The sequence below is a fragment of the Hippopotamus amphibius genome, chromosome 1 (genome assembly GCF_030028045.1).
Source record: "Hippopotamus amphibius kiboko isolate mHipAmp2 chromosome 1, mHipAmp2.hap2, whole genome shotgun sequence".
In the NCBI taxonomy this organism is placed as follows: domain Eukaryota; kingdom Metazoa; phylum Chordata; class Mammalia; order Artiodactyla; family Hippopotamidae; genus Hippopotamus; species Hippopotamus amphibius.
Genome location: NC_080186.1, coordinates 113,941,096 through 113,955,178, shown reverse-complemented (window position 1 = coordinate 113,955,178; position 14,083 = coordinate 113,941,096). Strand labels below are relative to the sequence as shown.

Here is a 14,083-nt window from a genome sequence, read left to right as displayed (position 1 = left end):
ACCACCTTAACCTTTCTGTGCTCAGTTTCCTTCTTGTCAAAATGGAGATAATAACAATCGTAGGCTATTTTGAGAATTAAAGAAATTAATACATGTAAAGCACTTTAGAAAGAGTGCTGGGCTCAGAATGGTAAGTACACATGTCAAAATGTTAACCAATATATAACAATAAATATTGTTAAAGTGTTATTTTATAGTGATAGCTGCTATTAGTGTCTCCCTAAGAATTCCAACCTTGGCTCTTTTCTGCAGCTTCTTGCCAATCCCCAATCTGTCCACAAGAGGCCATCAAAAGCCACTGAGAGAGAGCCTCAAGAACCCTGGTGGCCACTTGAGGTCTGCTGAGGCTCTGGCTCCACCCACAGATATCAAGGGGCTCTCCTGGCTCACTTGTTGGGAAGTGCAGTCTCCCAAGGACATCAGGTTCCTAGGTGGACTTCGTAGGCAGGCTGGGTCGGGGAAGAGCCTCAGGTAGTTATCTACTCAAGAGACCTGCTAAGACAGACCTCAGGACACATGCAGGAGACTTCTAGGCTAGGGTAATGTAGTACAGTGTCTCCACAGCCAGGTCCCCGTGCCTTTGACTCTCTGTGGCCTTCAGAATCTCTTTTGGGCACACGTTCCAAGTAGGCTTAGGGGGAAATGAAGGGCGAGAGAGGGCTCCTGTTTCCCCTGTCCAAACCTCTGCAAGGTACTGCCGGCTGACCTGCAAGACTGAGTCCTGAATTTGGAGGAGTGTCTTGGTTGCCTAGGCATGTGAGGGGTGTGCGTTGCATTTACAAATGTTCCCCTGAAACTGGTGGAACCTCACTCCTTTTGTCCCTGGGTTTTGTTTTATTCCAGCTCCAGGGCCAAATGGAGCTTGTTTTCAGATGCACTAAATCACCCTCCAGCTCCATGCTCTAAATTTTACAGTTTCAGAGCTGGAGATCTTAGGCATGAACTATCTACCACCCTTTTGTTACTGACTCTAGGAGGCTGAGTGATTTCCAAAGGCTGTATTTTTGGAACCAGAATCCAGGTCTCCTAAGTTCTCAGTGTTTTCCTTATCACTCAGATGAGGGTGGTGACAAAAAAAAAAAAAAACAGAACGTAAAAGTTGACAATTATGTTTTATTTGGCAGACAGTACTCAGGACTTAAGCCTGGGGCGCAGCCTTTCAGACAGCTCTGAGGGACTGCTCTGAAGCCGTAAGGGAGCAGCCAGGATACAGAGGAGTTTTGTAACAAAAACCAGGGAGTCAGAATAGCAAAAGATTATTATTCATTAAAGAAAACAAGACATATCAAGTTAATGAATTTAGCACTTTTCTATGTACGGAAAGATGCAAAAGTCCAGGCTCACTGCAATCATTCCTTTGATATGTATCTCAGCTCTCTGGGGCCAGTATTCTGTGTTTTCCCATCCTGAGTCTCCTCAGGGTGCACTGTTGGGGAGGGGGTGGCTGCAGTGGCTGATAGCTTGATGGCGGGCATCCTGTTTCTGGTCCTGAGTTCTCTTGGGATTCACCATCAGGGCGGCTGTAATGTGATGTCTCCCCGGCCGGCCCCGCCACCGTTCTACGTATATATACTTATTTATTTATCTGCTTTGGGTCTTAGTTGAGGTACAAGGGATCTTCATTGCTGCATGCTTGTGGCATGTGGGATCTACTTCCCTGACCAGGGATCGAACCCAGGCCCCCTGCATTGGGAGCACAGAGTCTTAGCCACTGGACCACCAGGAAAGTCTCTGTAATGTGATGTCTTCATGGCTGCAACATCCTTTGTTTACTGATATGGCAAGCAACAGTTTTTCATTCACAAGGGCATGGCTGACCTGGGGTCCCTCTTAGTGGAATAGAAGAGGATAAGCAGTAAGTAACATACAGAGTCTTAACTGTTGACTCACGAAAGCTTGTTCAACTCTAAGTCTGTATTGCTTTTCTGCAAACACTTTGCACTGTGTAGTTTCAGAACACATAGAAATTCCTCCTAGCTGTTTTCCCCTCTTGTTACAAAAGTTTTCCTCCCCAGAATTCCTGGCACTTGCCTCTTTGCTTTTGTATTAGCCAGGCTCTACTCTTTTATCCAAATAGGCTTCTGTGTTGCACAAGCCAGCCTGACCTGGCAAGACCAAGATCCACTTTCCACAACTGGGGTCCATGTCTTTGACTGCCCTAGATACCTAAATCCCAGGCCAAAGGCCTAGCTCTGTCCTCTGCCTCTGGACACCTCAGCAGCCCATACAGAGGAAGTGAGTCAGGGCAAGGCGGGCCGCTTGGGGCACTGTGGGCGTGGCCATGCCAGCCCGGGGTGGTGGGGGATGGGTCAGAGTGATCAAAATCTCCTGGTCCAAACTAAGCAGAGACAGAGAGAAAGCGTTTGTTTCTAAACTGGTAGCATCATTCTAATGCTGTGTGGGGCCCAGTTTCCCTTTCTCTATCCACCTTCTCCTTTGTCTCCCGGAGGAGGGGTACACCCTCTTATCTTTATTTTTCAGGCGTTGCCTATTCAGCTTCTGCCCCAAACTTCCCCTCCCACTGCTATCTTAAAAGAAAGTGAACTGGTCTTAGTCTTCTGAGGAATCATTTAAAAAGTCTAGTGAGGACCTTGGGAAAGTAAGAGAACTGCCTAAGAAAAGGGTTCAGAAACTAAAGGAGGGGAGCCAAGTAGGACAGACATGGGGAGGGGGTAGAGAGGTACCCAAAGTTTAGCTGGGACCCAAAGACGAGACACTGGAATCCTGCTGGTAAAGGGAATCTGGGGAGGGCACTCAAGAAAGATAGAGAGTACTTTGGAATTGGAAGGCTGAGGAAGGGGGTAGAAGGATATGATACACTAATAAAGGAGTTCAGCCTGGGGTAAAGGAGTTAAGGGTTGGGGGTTGCTGAGAATTGGAAAATCAGGCAAGTCTGGAGCTAAAAAAGCTGTAGAGTCCCCTGGGTACTGGTTCAGGGGACCAGGGGCCAGGGGGTGAAGCAAAAAGTCTCATTTCCCCAGTGTAGGCCTGGGCTGGGGGGGTTCCACTGCAAAGAGCAAAGGAAAATTTGGAAGTAAGTCAGCCTCTGCCTCTTTACCTCTCCAGATAGCGTCTTAAGGGCCAAGCTCTCAAACTGGATTAGCGGCAGGTCACATTCTTTCCTAAGAGAACTGTCAAAACACCTGAACTTGACTCGATAAACCTTGAAAAAAGCTATTGTCAGAGGTTCTAACTGTGACAGTATAAAAATGCCCATTTTTAAGGTAAAAAATTGTTACCTCCGTTAGGCAGGCTCTCTCTCTAAACAAACCTTGAAACTCATCTTAGTCACATTCTGTCCTCATTGGGAATCAAGGCCAGTTTTCTAGGGTAAACATGTTGCATCTTCCGGAAACAGAGTTTTACCAGTCTAAGGGAAAAACATTTTAAAACATGAATTTGAATACGGATAAACGTGGTCTAGACTGAAAATTCAAATACGTTTTACACGACAAAAGTTTTGGGTTGGCTCCTTCCGAGTCTGCTACTGCAGGTTATGTGTGCCACTAGGGGTAGGTTTTACAGCACTCGGGTGGAAACACTGTGGGTTTTAAGGCAGGGCTGGGGTGGGGGACGCCCTAGGAGTCGCAGGCTCTGTGCTGGGAAGGGCAGCCGAAGCTTGCGGGCCCGGCTGCCTGGATCGGCCCCGGAGAGGTGCTCGGCCTCGGCGCGCGGTACTTCGGAAGGACTCGCAGGGGCTGCGCCGGCCGGCAGCCGGGGCGCCCTCCTCCCTCCGCTGCCCGGTGGGGCTGGAGGTGGGAAGTGCGGCGAGCGGTCGCGCAGAGAGCACTGAGGGCCGCAGCGGGGCGGAGGTCCGGGGCCGCGGTTGGGGACGGGCGGGGTGGTGCAGGGGCACGACCGCTCCGCGCCGCGATCCCCGGGCACCTCGCGGGTCTGTCCCCGGGATCCCCGGGGCTACGGCGCACCGCTAACGGAGAGACCAGCGGCTGGGAGAGCCCCTACACTGCCTGCCCTCAGCGGGGGCTTCTCCCCAGGTGCGGTGGTTCCAGCGGGCAAGGCCCGGGCCGGGGAGGGGACGGCTGCCGGCGGCGGGGGCTGGGCGCGGCTGCCCCGCGCGGAGGCCCCGGCCCCGCCGCCCGCCCTCCTCTCCCCTTCCGTCGCCGGGCCGCAGGCCCACGCCCAGTCTCCCGGCTCCTGTGTTGCTCGCGGCCTTACTTTCCCGGGCGGGCTGGGCTCGCTCTCAGCTCGGCTGGGCTCGGCGGGCGGCGGGAGGAGGAGGAAGGAGGGAGGGAGCGGGCAGGCAGGCAGGCAGGCGGGCGGGCGGAAGGGGGAGGAGAGGAGCGAGCGGAGCCAGTCCGGAGGGGGCCCGGAGCTCGGACGAGAGGAGACACGGAGCAGCGGCTCCCGGCCCGGCCAGCTCCGCGACGCCGCCGCCGCCGCCGCCGCCGAGTGAGTCGGGACCCCGGCCCGGGAGCCCGAGGCGCCGCGCGCAGGGGTGGGGCGGGACGCGGCGCGGCAAAGTTGGAAGAACTGGGGGCCGCGAGGACGCGGCTCCGCGGACAGGGCCCTGCGGGGCCGCGAGCGGGCGGAGGAGGGGAGGGGGGCCCAGGCGCGCACCCCGGGGCGGCCCGGCCGGAGCGCCGCCGCTTTTCGGGGCCTCTGCCGGGCGCGCTCATGGCGGCGGGCCTGGGGGAGGGCGGGCCGGAGCGCCTCGCGGGAGCGGCCGGGCCCCCAGCGCCGCCCGAGGGCAGCCTGGCCCGGCGCCTGGGCGTCCTCGGGCGCGCCGCCCCGAGCCCGGACGAGCCCTCCTGGACAACAGGTAGGGGCCGGGAGGTGGCGACGCGCGGCTGCGCGCGGACGCCCGGCCGCAGGCGCCCCTTTGTTGGGAGCGGACAAGTCCGGTGAGCACTTGCGCGGGAGCCCCGTGCCTGGCAGCGGGCCCGCGGCGTGGCCCCCGGCCCGGACTGTCCCGTGGCTGGAGTGGGAAGAGCCTGGAGGGTCTTGCTCTTTCTTACCGGCTCCCTGCGCCCGCTCCGGGAGGGAGGTCAGAGCGTCCATGTGCTTAACGGGAAACAGGAAGGAGTGGCTCTGAGTGTCTGCCCCGGCCCCCCAAGGCTAAAAGCTCTTATACCGTTATGGGGTGTGTGGGGCAGGGGTAGGGGGAGCTGCTGGTGAAACTGGTTTTCCGGGCTTCAGCTTGCTAATTTCTGGCCCGGAGGCTTTCTGGTGAGTAGGTTAATTGCATGTGTGTGTTCTAATCTTTGGCGTCAGCTGCGGCGTTCACTTCCCAAGCCAGGCTCTTGGCATCAAAACCTGGTCTCAGTCACCTGAGTTGCCAGGTCCAGGAGTCAGGGGGTTCTGAGGATTCCTGAGGAATGGAGTGAGCCTCTCTTTCCAGAGAAGTGAATCAGGAAAGGCTTCCAGCAGGCAACCACTCTCACGTCTGTGTTGTAGGGGTCGCTGTCCTATACCAGAGTCCAGGTGACTGGGCCTAATGTGGGTGGCGGACAGGGCTTGTGATGGGGCTCGTAAGGGTAAGGACTTGTCTGCAGCCTCCTCCCTCAGGGCCTGGCCCTAACCATATAGTGACCTGCACAGACTCTGTTCCGAAGAGAGACAGTTCCTTGTCTTGCTTGGTACCCTGCCATCCACTCCCTTCACTGGGGCCTCTGGCTAGCTTTCCCCCTGGGAGGAAGGGCCTCCACGTTCCCCCGTCACTGGCCACAGGCTGGCGGATCCACAGGCTGTACTGTGCCTTCAGCATCTGCCTCTTCAAGCTGCCAGCCTCTCCCTGCCCCTGGGGGCTGTGGTCTCCTGCAGTATTTGGGTGTGCTGGGGCCTCTGGAGGGGCAGCCCAGAAGAACTAAAACCTGGGACCTATACTGCAGCCGGGAGCAATGACACACCTCTTCTTGGCTTCATCCATTGCTCACCGCCTTCTAGTTCATGACCTGCTGTTGCCGCCTGAAAAAGTTTTCGACAAGGAGGACTATTCAGGTACTCTTTCACTTCTTTTTTGTAGTCCCTCAGGCTTCAGTGGAAGCTGGGAGCCTGTGGGACCCTCTATTTGTCACTCTCTCTTCCCTAACTGATTCTGTTTTCCTCAATAATTCCTCCAAACTCTGAGAGCTGCTGGGACTGTTATCATATTGAGTCTGTGAGATCCCTTCCTCACAGACTTAAACTTCTGCTCTCCTAGCCGACTGGGTCTACAAAGCCCCACGGGGACTCTCTGCCCCTTTTCATCCATCTGTGAGGGTCTGGGACAGGTCAGTCAGAGTTGGGGCCAAGGCTGGGGGCTGGGTGGAGCCCTGTCCAAGTTCCTCGTAATCCAATGCCCATGAAATCCCTGCTCTGCGGGCCCCTCTCCAGCCTGTACCTCAGAAAGTGGTATCCGTGTCTCTGAGGCAGGTGTGTGTATGTGTGAGAGAGACAGAGACAGAGACACAAACACACACACCCTGTTGTCTCTTCACGTGTGTAAATTCTATGAGTGGAAACATATCTATAGGTGTTATTTTCTCCACCAGGAAATGAAGTAACCTGACCCAGACAAGCACGGTTGTCTCCCTGTCCCGAGGGCACATCCCCTTTTCTTGACCCAGCTTTTTGTTCCTGGGATCCCTTCGCTTGGCTTGGTGTGCCAGGGACGCCACTGGGAGCAGACCCGTGGGTTCTGTGGGGCTGTGTACGTGAGGACGGCTGCGAGCCCCTGTTCTCTTCCCTTCCCCCTCACAGTGAGTCAGAAGTCCTGACCCTGCTGAATCTGGTGCCTCTCCCTGCTGGGCTAGGCCCTGGGGGGTGAGGGGCAGGTGTGAGGCAGTTGCTCCTCTGCTAATGGAAGTACTGCGCAGCAAGGGAGGCTGTGGTCACAGAAAGCCTGAAAGCCAGGTGTGAGAGAGCCCTCATTCAGAACCTGCATTTCTGAACTCCCGTGACACCACGCTCTCTTGCTCACACCCTCTTCCACGCTCCCTGCTTGGAGCGGGAAGGAGACAGGTGCTGTCTTGTCCTGGGGTTGAGATCTTGTCCAGACGCTTGCCCTTGACCTCTGACTCTCTGCCTGCTTCCCCAGCTCCTCACCTTCTCTGTAGGGATCATACTGGCATAAGACATTCCTGAGCCCCAGGAGTCAGGGAGAGGGGCTCCACTCATACCCTCAGGACCCCAGCCAGCCCTCTGAATCTTTAGTCCTCAAAATATCTGATGAAACTTCCCTGCCGGTTTCCACCGACCAGGGTAGGGATGGGGTCCAATTTCTAGGCCTGATAGTACCCTTGGCTTTAGACCTCAATGGAGGACAAGTTGGGCTCCAAGAGACATAGCAGTTAGGTGACTTGGTCAGGTCTATTTCCTCACCTCCAATCAAGCTAAGCAAAAAAGGTGGCAAGGAAGAGCCAGAGGTGTGCCACCACATCTAGGCATTCTGCCTTGTCCCTTCCCTACTAAATTTTCTACAACTTCTCTCTAGGAAAAAAGTGTGTGTGTGTGCATGGTGGTGTGGGGAGGGTTCTACTGTGGATAATTATGTTTAATTTTGTTCAGTTCAAAAGGCTTCCATCTCTTTAACTAATTAAATATTTATTCTGGCTAAGGGGGAAGGGGGAAGGGGCAGTGCCCTCAGGAGCTGACGCCTGGAATGTGTGTGTGTGTGTGTGTGTGTGTGTGTGTTGTTGGGGGCGGCTGGAGCTGAAGCTCCTTTACTGTCAGTGCTGACCTCTGCTTTCATCTAAGAGAGCAGTGACCAGGAGTGGGGACAAGAGGGTAAAGTCCTTGAGCTGAAATACTGACCCGTGACAGGCTGAGAGGGATTTCGCAAGTGCTTCTGTGGTGGGTGGGGGCGGAGCTGTCGGAGGAGCAGCCCAGCTCAGCTGTGATATGATCAGCCTTCTGCCGGAGAGCGGCACCAATTGGTCTCTCGTTCACAGCAGAGAACAATCTCTCAACTCTCTTTCCTCCCTGGCTGGGAGGGGACCACCTTCCTTCTGTGTCAGCTTTTAGTCTCATGGCCTAGCCTCCCTCTTGGGAGGATGAGGGGTTGGGAGCCTGGAAGATTTGCCCTTGTCATCCTACTGAGTGCCAGGGCTGCCAGGTGTTGTGTGGTCCCAGCATCACCGCCTCTTCAGGATCATCTTGCTGCGTTTCTCAGCTCTAAGCAGCTGCTGTCCCTGCGTGAGCCCCAGATCATTCCCTCCTTCATTCGGGGATCCAGGTAGCCACTACCACCCCGTAGATCCTTTCTCTTTCAGTGGAGGAAAGAGGGGGAGGTGAGGGAAAGCAGCAGCTCTTTCCTGAGCTGAGGGTATTTGTGAGGGATGTTCCCCGCTCAGACTAGTATTTTATTTTCTAGATGAGCCTTAATAAGAAATAGCTCCTAATTCTACCAGATGACTTCGTCTGCTTTCTCGACTCTCTGTCTCCCAATCCCTGACTCCCTGCAGCCTTGTCTTCATTTTGTTCCTGAGAATAGGCTTCAGATAGGGTTCTTCTGCCGTATGTTTAAGAATTGGATGGCTTGGCATGGGGTATTAGTCTTGTGTGCAATATTTTTTATTTAATTATTTATCGGCTGCATTGGGTCTTGCTTGCTGCGCATGGCGTTCTCTAGTTGTGATGAGCGGGGGCTGCTCTTCGTTACGGTGCTCGGGCTGCTCATTGTGGTGGCTTCTCGTTGCGGAGCGTGGGCTCTGGGCTTGCGGGCTCTAGAGAGCAGGCTCAGTGGTTGTGGCACACGGACGTAGTTGCTCCGTAGCATGTGGGATCTTCCCGGACCAGGGATCGAACCCACGTCCCCTGCATGGGCAGGCAGATTCTTAACCACTGCGCCACCAGGGAAGCCCTTGTGCGCAATGTTTTGATGTCCATTGATTGTCCTGGAGCTCAGCATTATTTGGGAGCATAATTTTGCTTTACTCTGGCCTCTTAATTTTCCCTAGGACCTGCTGCCCCAGTGGGTTATAGGGAAGGAGGAGGAAGGGTTTGCCCCAGCCCTGCAATCCTTTCTAGGGCTTCCCTGGAAAGGAAGCTTCCAGTTATGGGTTGGCTTGGGGGCTCTAGAGGGGAGAGCTGGAGAATGGGGGGAAGGGAGGATCCCTTTGACTTTACTTAAGATTGTTGGCAACAGCTTCTCGGGCCAGATGCTGCCCGTCCTCCATGTGAAAGTAGCAAAATGATGGGGAGACCCCAAAGTTTTTAAGTCTAGGGAATCAGGACTTCCAGGGGGTGTTAGCATCACCTTTGGTTGATGTGAATAGCAAATGTTAGAACTAGAAAGCCACCATATTACAGATGGGGAAACTGATTTGTCCACATGGCCAGGACCAGAACCCAGGGCTTGAATCTTTACTCCTGCTCTTTTTGTTACACTGTGAAAACTTCCATCAGTCTTTTCCCAAACTGCTGCCTGCTTTGATGTCCTCTACCTCCCCTTCCTCACTCAGGATGCTCCAGACCTTATATGACTACTTCTGGTGGGAACGGCTGTGGCTCCCTGTGAACTTAACCTGGGCAGATCTAGAAGACCAAGATGGACGTGTCTATGCCAAAGCCTCAGACCTCTATATCACACTACCCCTGGCCTTGCTCTTCCTCATCATTCGATACTTCTTTGAGCTGTGAGCATACCAACCTACCCCCATGCCTTCCCTGGCTGCCAGCCAAACAGTTGATTCTACTTCATGTTTGTCTCTTGCTATTTAATTGGCCCTGGACCCTGGTGTTCTTGCCACCCAGGTCCCTGCCTACTGCGTGCCCCCCACTGAAGGCAGCATTGTCTTTCTGAGGGCTCAGCACCCCCAGGCCCTTTCCTTCAATGGTTATTTGTTCTCGCCCTCCACCCGCCTGGTCACTAGTGAACACAGGCAGCTTTGTCAGCTGTGGGCAGCCCCAGGCAGCCAGAGAGGGGTTTGCTGGGAAACTGAGGCCCAGGATAAAGTTGCCTGAGCTTGCAGTACCCGCCTTCCGGTGCCCTAGCTTAGGGGCTCCTAGGAGACTGAGGTGCTTCATGAGAGCCAGACACTCCTCACTTATATCCCTTCTCCAGTTACGTGGCTACACCACTGGCTGCCCTCCTGAATGTAAAAGAGAAAACTCGGCTGCGGGCACCTCCCAACCCCACTTTGGAGCATTTCTACCTGACCAGTGGCAAGCAGCCCAAACAGGTATGGGCTGCAGACCCTGTTCTGGGAGTTACTGAGTTCTGGCTGGGAGAGAGGAAGAGAGAGGGCTGGAATGCCAGTTCTGGTGGGTGAAGAGATGGGAAGGCAGTGGGGCTGATTTGGGTCATTACTGGCAGAGGGTGGGAGGGTGGGGTGAAGCTGAACGTAATGGGCTTCTTCCCTGCACCCAGGCAGAGGTAGAGCTGCTGTCACGGCAGAGCGGGCTCTCTGGCCGCCAGGTAGAACGCTGGTTCCGCCGCCGCCGCAACCAGGACCGGCCCAGTCTCCTCAAAAAGTTCCGAGAAGCAAGGTAGAGGAGGTTGCGGCAAGAGAAACTGGGTGGCAGAGGAAGGTCTGATGTATTTTGCTGGGAGGGGTGGGCCATGGCTGTATGCAGGGAGGTTATACCCAGGTGAGGAGGGAAATTTGGCCATTAATATCCTTGAGAAGATATCTGCAGGAAGGTACTTGGGGGTTGGTTAGAGGGCTGTGCCATCCTCCCACCTTGCTCTCCTAGCCATTTCTGCTTCTTCTTCCAGCTGGAGATTCACATTTTACCTGGTTGCTTTCATTGCCGGCATGGCTGTCATTGTAGACGTGAGTGGGGGTTACTGGGAGGTGGGAGTAGGTTCTCTGGCAAGGTGGGGCAAGGCCACAGAATTTGGGTCCCTCCTCCTTTAACCTCTCACCATCTCTCTGCAGAAACCCTGGTTCTATGACATGAGGAAAGTTTGGGAGGGATATCCCATACAGGTATGAGATAGGTCCTGACTCTTTATATGCAGTGATTAAGAGAATGGGTGTAGGATAGGATTAGGACATACACATCCTTGTGAAGAGATAATCTCAGAACACGTGGCAGAAGGGACTGGAGTCATGGTGCTAAACATAACCTCAGGTGCTAGGAAGGCTGGGTTTGGAGACCCTTGGGTCCAGTTGCTCTGGGGTCCTTTACCTTCCTCTTTTTTCTCCTCTCTCCCAGAGCATCATCCCGTCCCAGTATTGGTACTACATGATTGAACTGTCTTTCTACTGGTCCCTGCTCTTCAGCATTGCTTCTGATGTCAAGCGAAAGGTGGGTTAAGGGGCTGTGCCATCAAGCCTAGGAGCCAAAATGAAGCCCTGGGGTGAAGAGACTCCCCTTTGACTTCTGGGTACTTTGGACACAGTTGTGGGATAAGTGGAATTAAACGTGAAGGGGAGGAAGAAGAATGGAGGCTAGGGAACAGGAAAAAGTCTTTCTGGAGGCTGCATCTTTTCTACAGGATTTCAAGGAGCAGATCATCCATCACGTGGCCACCATCATCCTCATTAGCTTCTCCTGGTTTGCCAATTACGTTCGAGCAGGGACTCTTATCATGGCTCTGCACGACTCTTCTGACTACCTGCTAGAGGTCAGGCTTCCTGGGCATTTCTTCAAGCCTAGAGACCCTGGTGCAGGTTCTTCCAGCCCTCTACCCTTTGTGGGGGGTGGGGGTGGGTAGTGGTGGGGGGGTGGACATTCCCGGGACCAGGTGGGGGCACAGAGCCAGCGTGGTAACTGGGTCACACATATGAATGCACATGGGGGAGTCGGGAGCCCACGATGACAGACGGGGGCTTTCTGCAGTCAGCCAAGATGTTTAACTATGCGGGATGGAAAAACACCTGCAACAACATCTTCATCGTCTTCGCAATTGTCTTCATCCTCACCCGACTGGTTGTCCTGCCCTTCTGGTGAGTAGTGAGGCGGCGGGCAGACTACACTCCTGTTCTCAGGAAATCAGGAGTCCCCCCCCCCCCCCCCCCCCCGCCTAATCGTCTATCCTCCATCCTAACCCCCTCCTTTCTGTGTTTACAATTCTTGTCTCTCCCTTCCCATCCCAAGGATCCTGCACTGCACCCTGGTGTACCCACTGGAGCTCTATCCTGCCTTCTTTGGCTATTACTTCTTCAACTTCATGATGGGAGTCCTGCAGCTGCTGCACATCTTCTGGGCCTACCTCATTTTGCGCATGGCCCACAAGTTCATAACTGGAAAGGTGAAGGCTCTGTCCCCATTTTGTAGGCCCTACCCTCCCTCAGCTGTAGGAACTGCCCAAATTCCCTCCTGTATCAGCAACCCTCTAAAAACTACTGTGGGGCCCTGGATGTACCTGGAAAAAGTCTACGGAGAGTCCTTAGGGGTTTGTAACCCTTCTCATTCCTTTCCACAGCTGGTAGAAGATGAACGCAGTGACCGGGAAGAGACAGAGAGCTCAGAGGGGGAGGAGGCTGCAGCTGGGGGAGGAGCAAAGAGCCGACCCCTAGCCAATGGCCATCCCATCCTCAATAACAACCATCGTAAGAATGACTGAACCGTTGTCCCTGCTGCTCCTTAGATTACTGCATAAAGCCAAGGAACTACCCCACCCTCCCCACACGGTCACTTTAAGTTCTGGGGGGGGGGGGGGGGAGAAAGCGAGAGGAGCGTGTTCTTCTCTGTGCCCCCACCCCCTGGTTCTTTGTCACCCAGTTGCCTTTAAACCAAATTCTAACCAGCCTATCCCCAGGAAAGGGGAGGGTGGTTATATCCTTTGTTAGAGGGGGGGATGGCCTTATTTTCCTCTCTATTTTCCAAGTTGTCCTTTCTACTGCTTTCGAGACCTTTCCTCAGCTCTGGGGGTGAGGGTTACAACTCACATTCCTTATTCTTCAGAATTTGGCCCCAGCTGTCTGCCTTTGACTCCCTGACCTCCACGGCCAGGGTCGTGCCTTACGGTCCCACCTGTGGGCCTCATTCTGCCAAAGTCGGACCAAGGCTCACCTTTCTAATCTCCCTAACTTGGACCAGAAACCAAAGCTGAGCTGACTTTTAACTTTTTTCCTCCTAAGAGACAAATGAATTGAGTGTAGGAGGGTGCACATGACCCTAATCCTACCTCTGCCAAAAAGTGGGGGCCACGATGGGGACTGCTCAGTCTTTTGTTACTTCTTTGCTAGCTGTCCCTGTAGTCACAGGTCCAAGATCTTACTGGCTCCTTTCTCTGGCCTCTTTCCCTAGGCTAGCTGATTTGGAGTAGAATGGCAACTAGTTCTAATTTTTATTTATTAAACATTTGGGGTTTTGGTTTTAAAGCCAGAGTTACAGCTAGCACCTGGCATTTCAGCAGAGGGACCACTTCAGACGAAAATGTACTGTTAATGGTTTTTTTAATTAAAATATATTAAAGATTAAGTAAAACATGGCAACAAGTGTTTGAGACTCTTAAGAATTGAGAAGATGGATCAACTAAATAAACTAAGGTAGTCTTCCTCATGCCTTCCTCACAGTTATATAACATTTAAAAATTTCACATGGCAAATAAGAAAAAGCAAAAGTAGAGAAAGGTCAACAGCTGCCCATTGGGAAGAATGGGGGGAAAACATCTCTCATCAAAAGACCCAGAATTGGGAGCTGAGGGAGAGAAATCAAATCACAATCTTAGTTTTAACATCTTGTTAAAAGACTTTCAAGAAACAATACAAACCAGGGATAGTAAAATACACAGCCCTCATTCTAAGAATAAAGTCTGTTAGAAGCATGAACACGTGAACAAATATAGGATGGGAGGGGTGCGCAACGGGAGGACTGGAGGGATGTCAGGACCAGGTTAGAGTGGTAGCCTCTCCCACCCCTAGTGCCTCAGGAGGTGGGGGAGGGGCCCTGCCTGCTAGCACCACATTGGAAGGGATCTCCTGATCTAGAACCCCCATTTCTATCTACTAGGAGCTGGGGGAGTAGCTAGACTGGAGACTTGGGGGTCAGAATTCAACAGTCAGGAAGACCCAGTTCCTGAGGAAAGAACAGTTCAGGAAGGGTTCAGAAGGGTAGAAAGAAGGCTGTCCTCTAAAGAAGACGCCCTCTGCATTCGATGGCCCCACAGCAGCAAAGCAGCTCCTTGCCTTCCACACTGCCCACCTCGTAGTTGTAGTCCCACGTAAGTTCTGTCCCAGCCCGGATTCTC

The 14,083-nt window shown here is 53.7% G+C and overlaps 3 protein-coding genes across 15 annotated transcripts in view; 1 reads left to right on the top strand and 2 right to left on the bottom strand.

Annotated features, from left to right (window-relative positions):
- The window catches only part of ANXA9 (annexin A9), a 16,623-nt gene extending 11,575 nt beyond the window's left edge, over nt 1–5,048 (bottom strand). The window contains exons 1-2 of one of the 2 annotated variants that reach the window (XM_057722665.1): nt 4,977–5,044; nt 3,240–3,370 (exon numbers count right to left, since the gene is read on the bottom strand). The gene's annotated coding sequence lies outside the window, so the exon portion shown is untranslated. Of the gene's footprint in view, nt 1–3,239; nt 3,371–4,976 lie in introns of both variants that reach the window. The other variant, XM_057722643.1, reaches the window with a different exon arrangement.
- Nucleotides 3,570–13,324, top strand: CERS2 (ceramide synthase 2). 7 transcript variants are annotated; one of them, XM_057722593.1, is made up of 12 exons: nt 3,571–3,755; nt 5,905–5,958; nt 9,402–9,575; nt 10,004–10,121; nt 10,310–10,428; nt 10,658–10,715; nt 10,821–10,871; nt 11,101–11,193; nt 11,384–11,512; nt 11,728–11,834; nt 11,986–12,139; nt 12,314–13,324. In XM_057722593.1, the coding sequence occupies exons 3-12, from the start codon at nt 9,403–9,405 to the stop codon at nt 12,452–12,454; spliced, it is 1,143 nt and encodes a 380-aa protein (XP_057578576.1). In that variant the 5' UTR covers nt 3,571–3,755; nt 5,905–5,958; nt 9,402; the 3' UTR covers nt 12,455–13,324. The 7 variants fall into 7 exon arrangements, with proteins under 7 accessions (XP_057578595.1, XP_057578576.1, XP_057578558.1 ...); XM_057722575.1 differs by lacking the exon at nt 3,571–3,755 and adding an exon at nt 4,271–4,410; XM_057722584.1 differs by lacking the exon at nt 3,571–3,755 and adding an exon at nt 4,297–4,410 and having other exon boundaries at nt 5,850–5,958.
- SETDB1 (SET domain bifurcated histone lysine methyltransferase 1) overlaps nt 13,273–14,083 on the bottom strand; it is a 34,010-nt gene continuing 33,199 nt past the window's right edge. For all 6 annotated transcript variants that reach the window (XM_057722452.1, XM_057722436.1, XM_057722473.1 and 3 more), the window contains one exon: nt 13,273–14,083. In XM_057722452.1, the coding sequence (XP_057578435.1) occupies nt 13,966–14,083 (118 nt within the window). In that variant the 3' untranslated portion in view covers nt 13,273–13,965.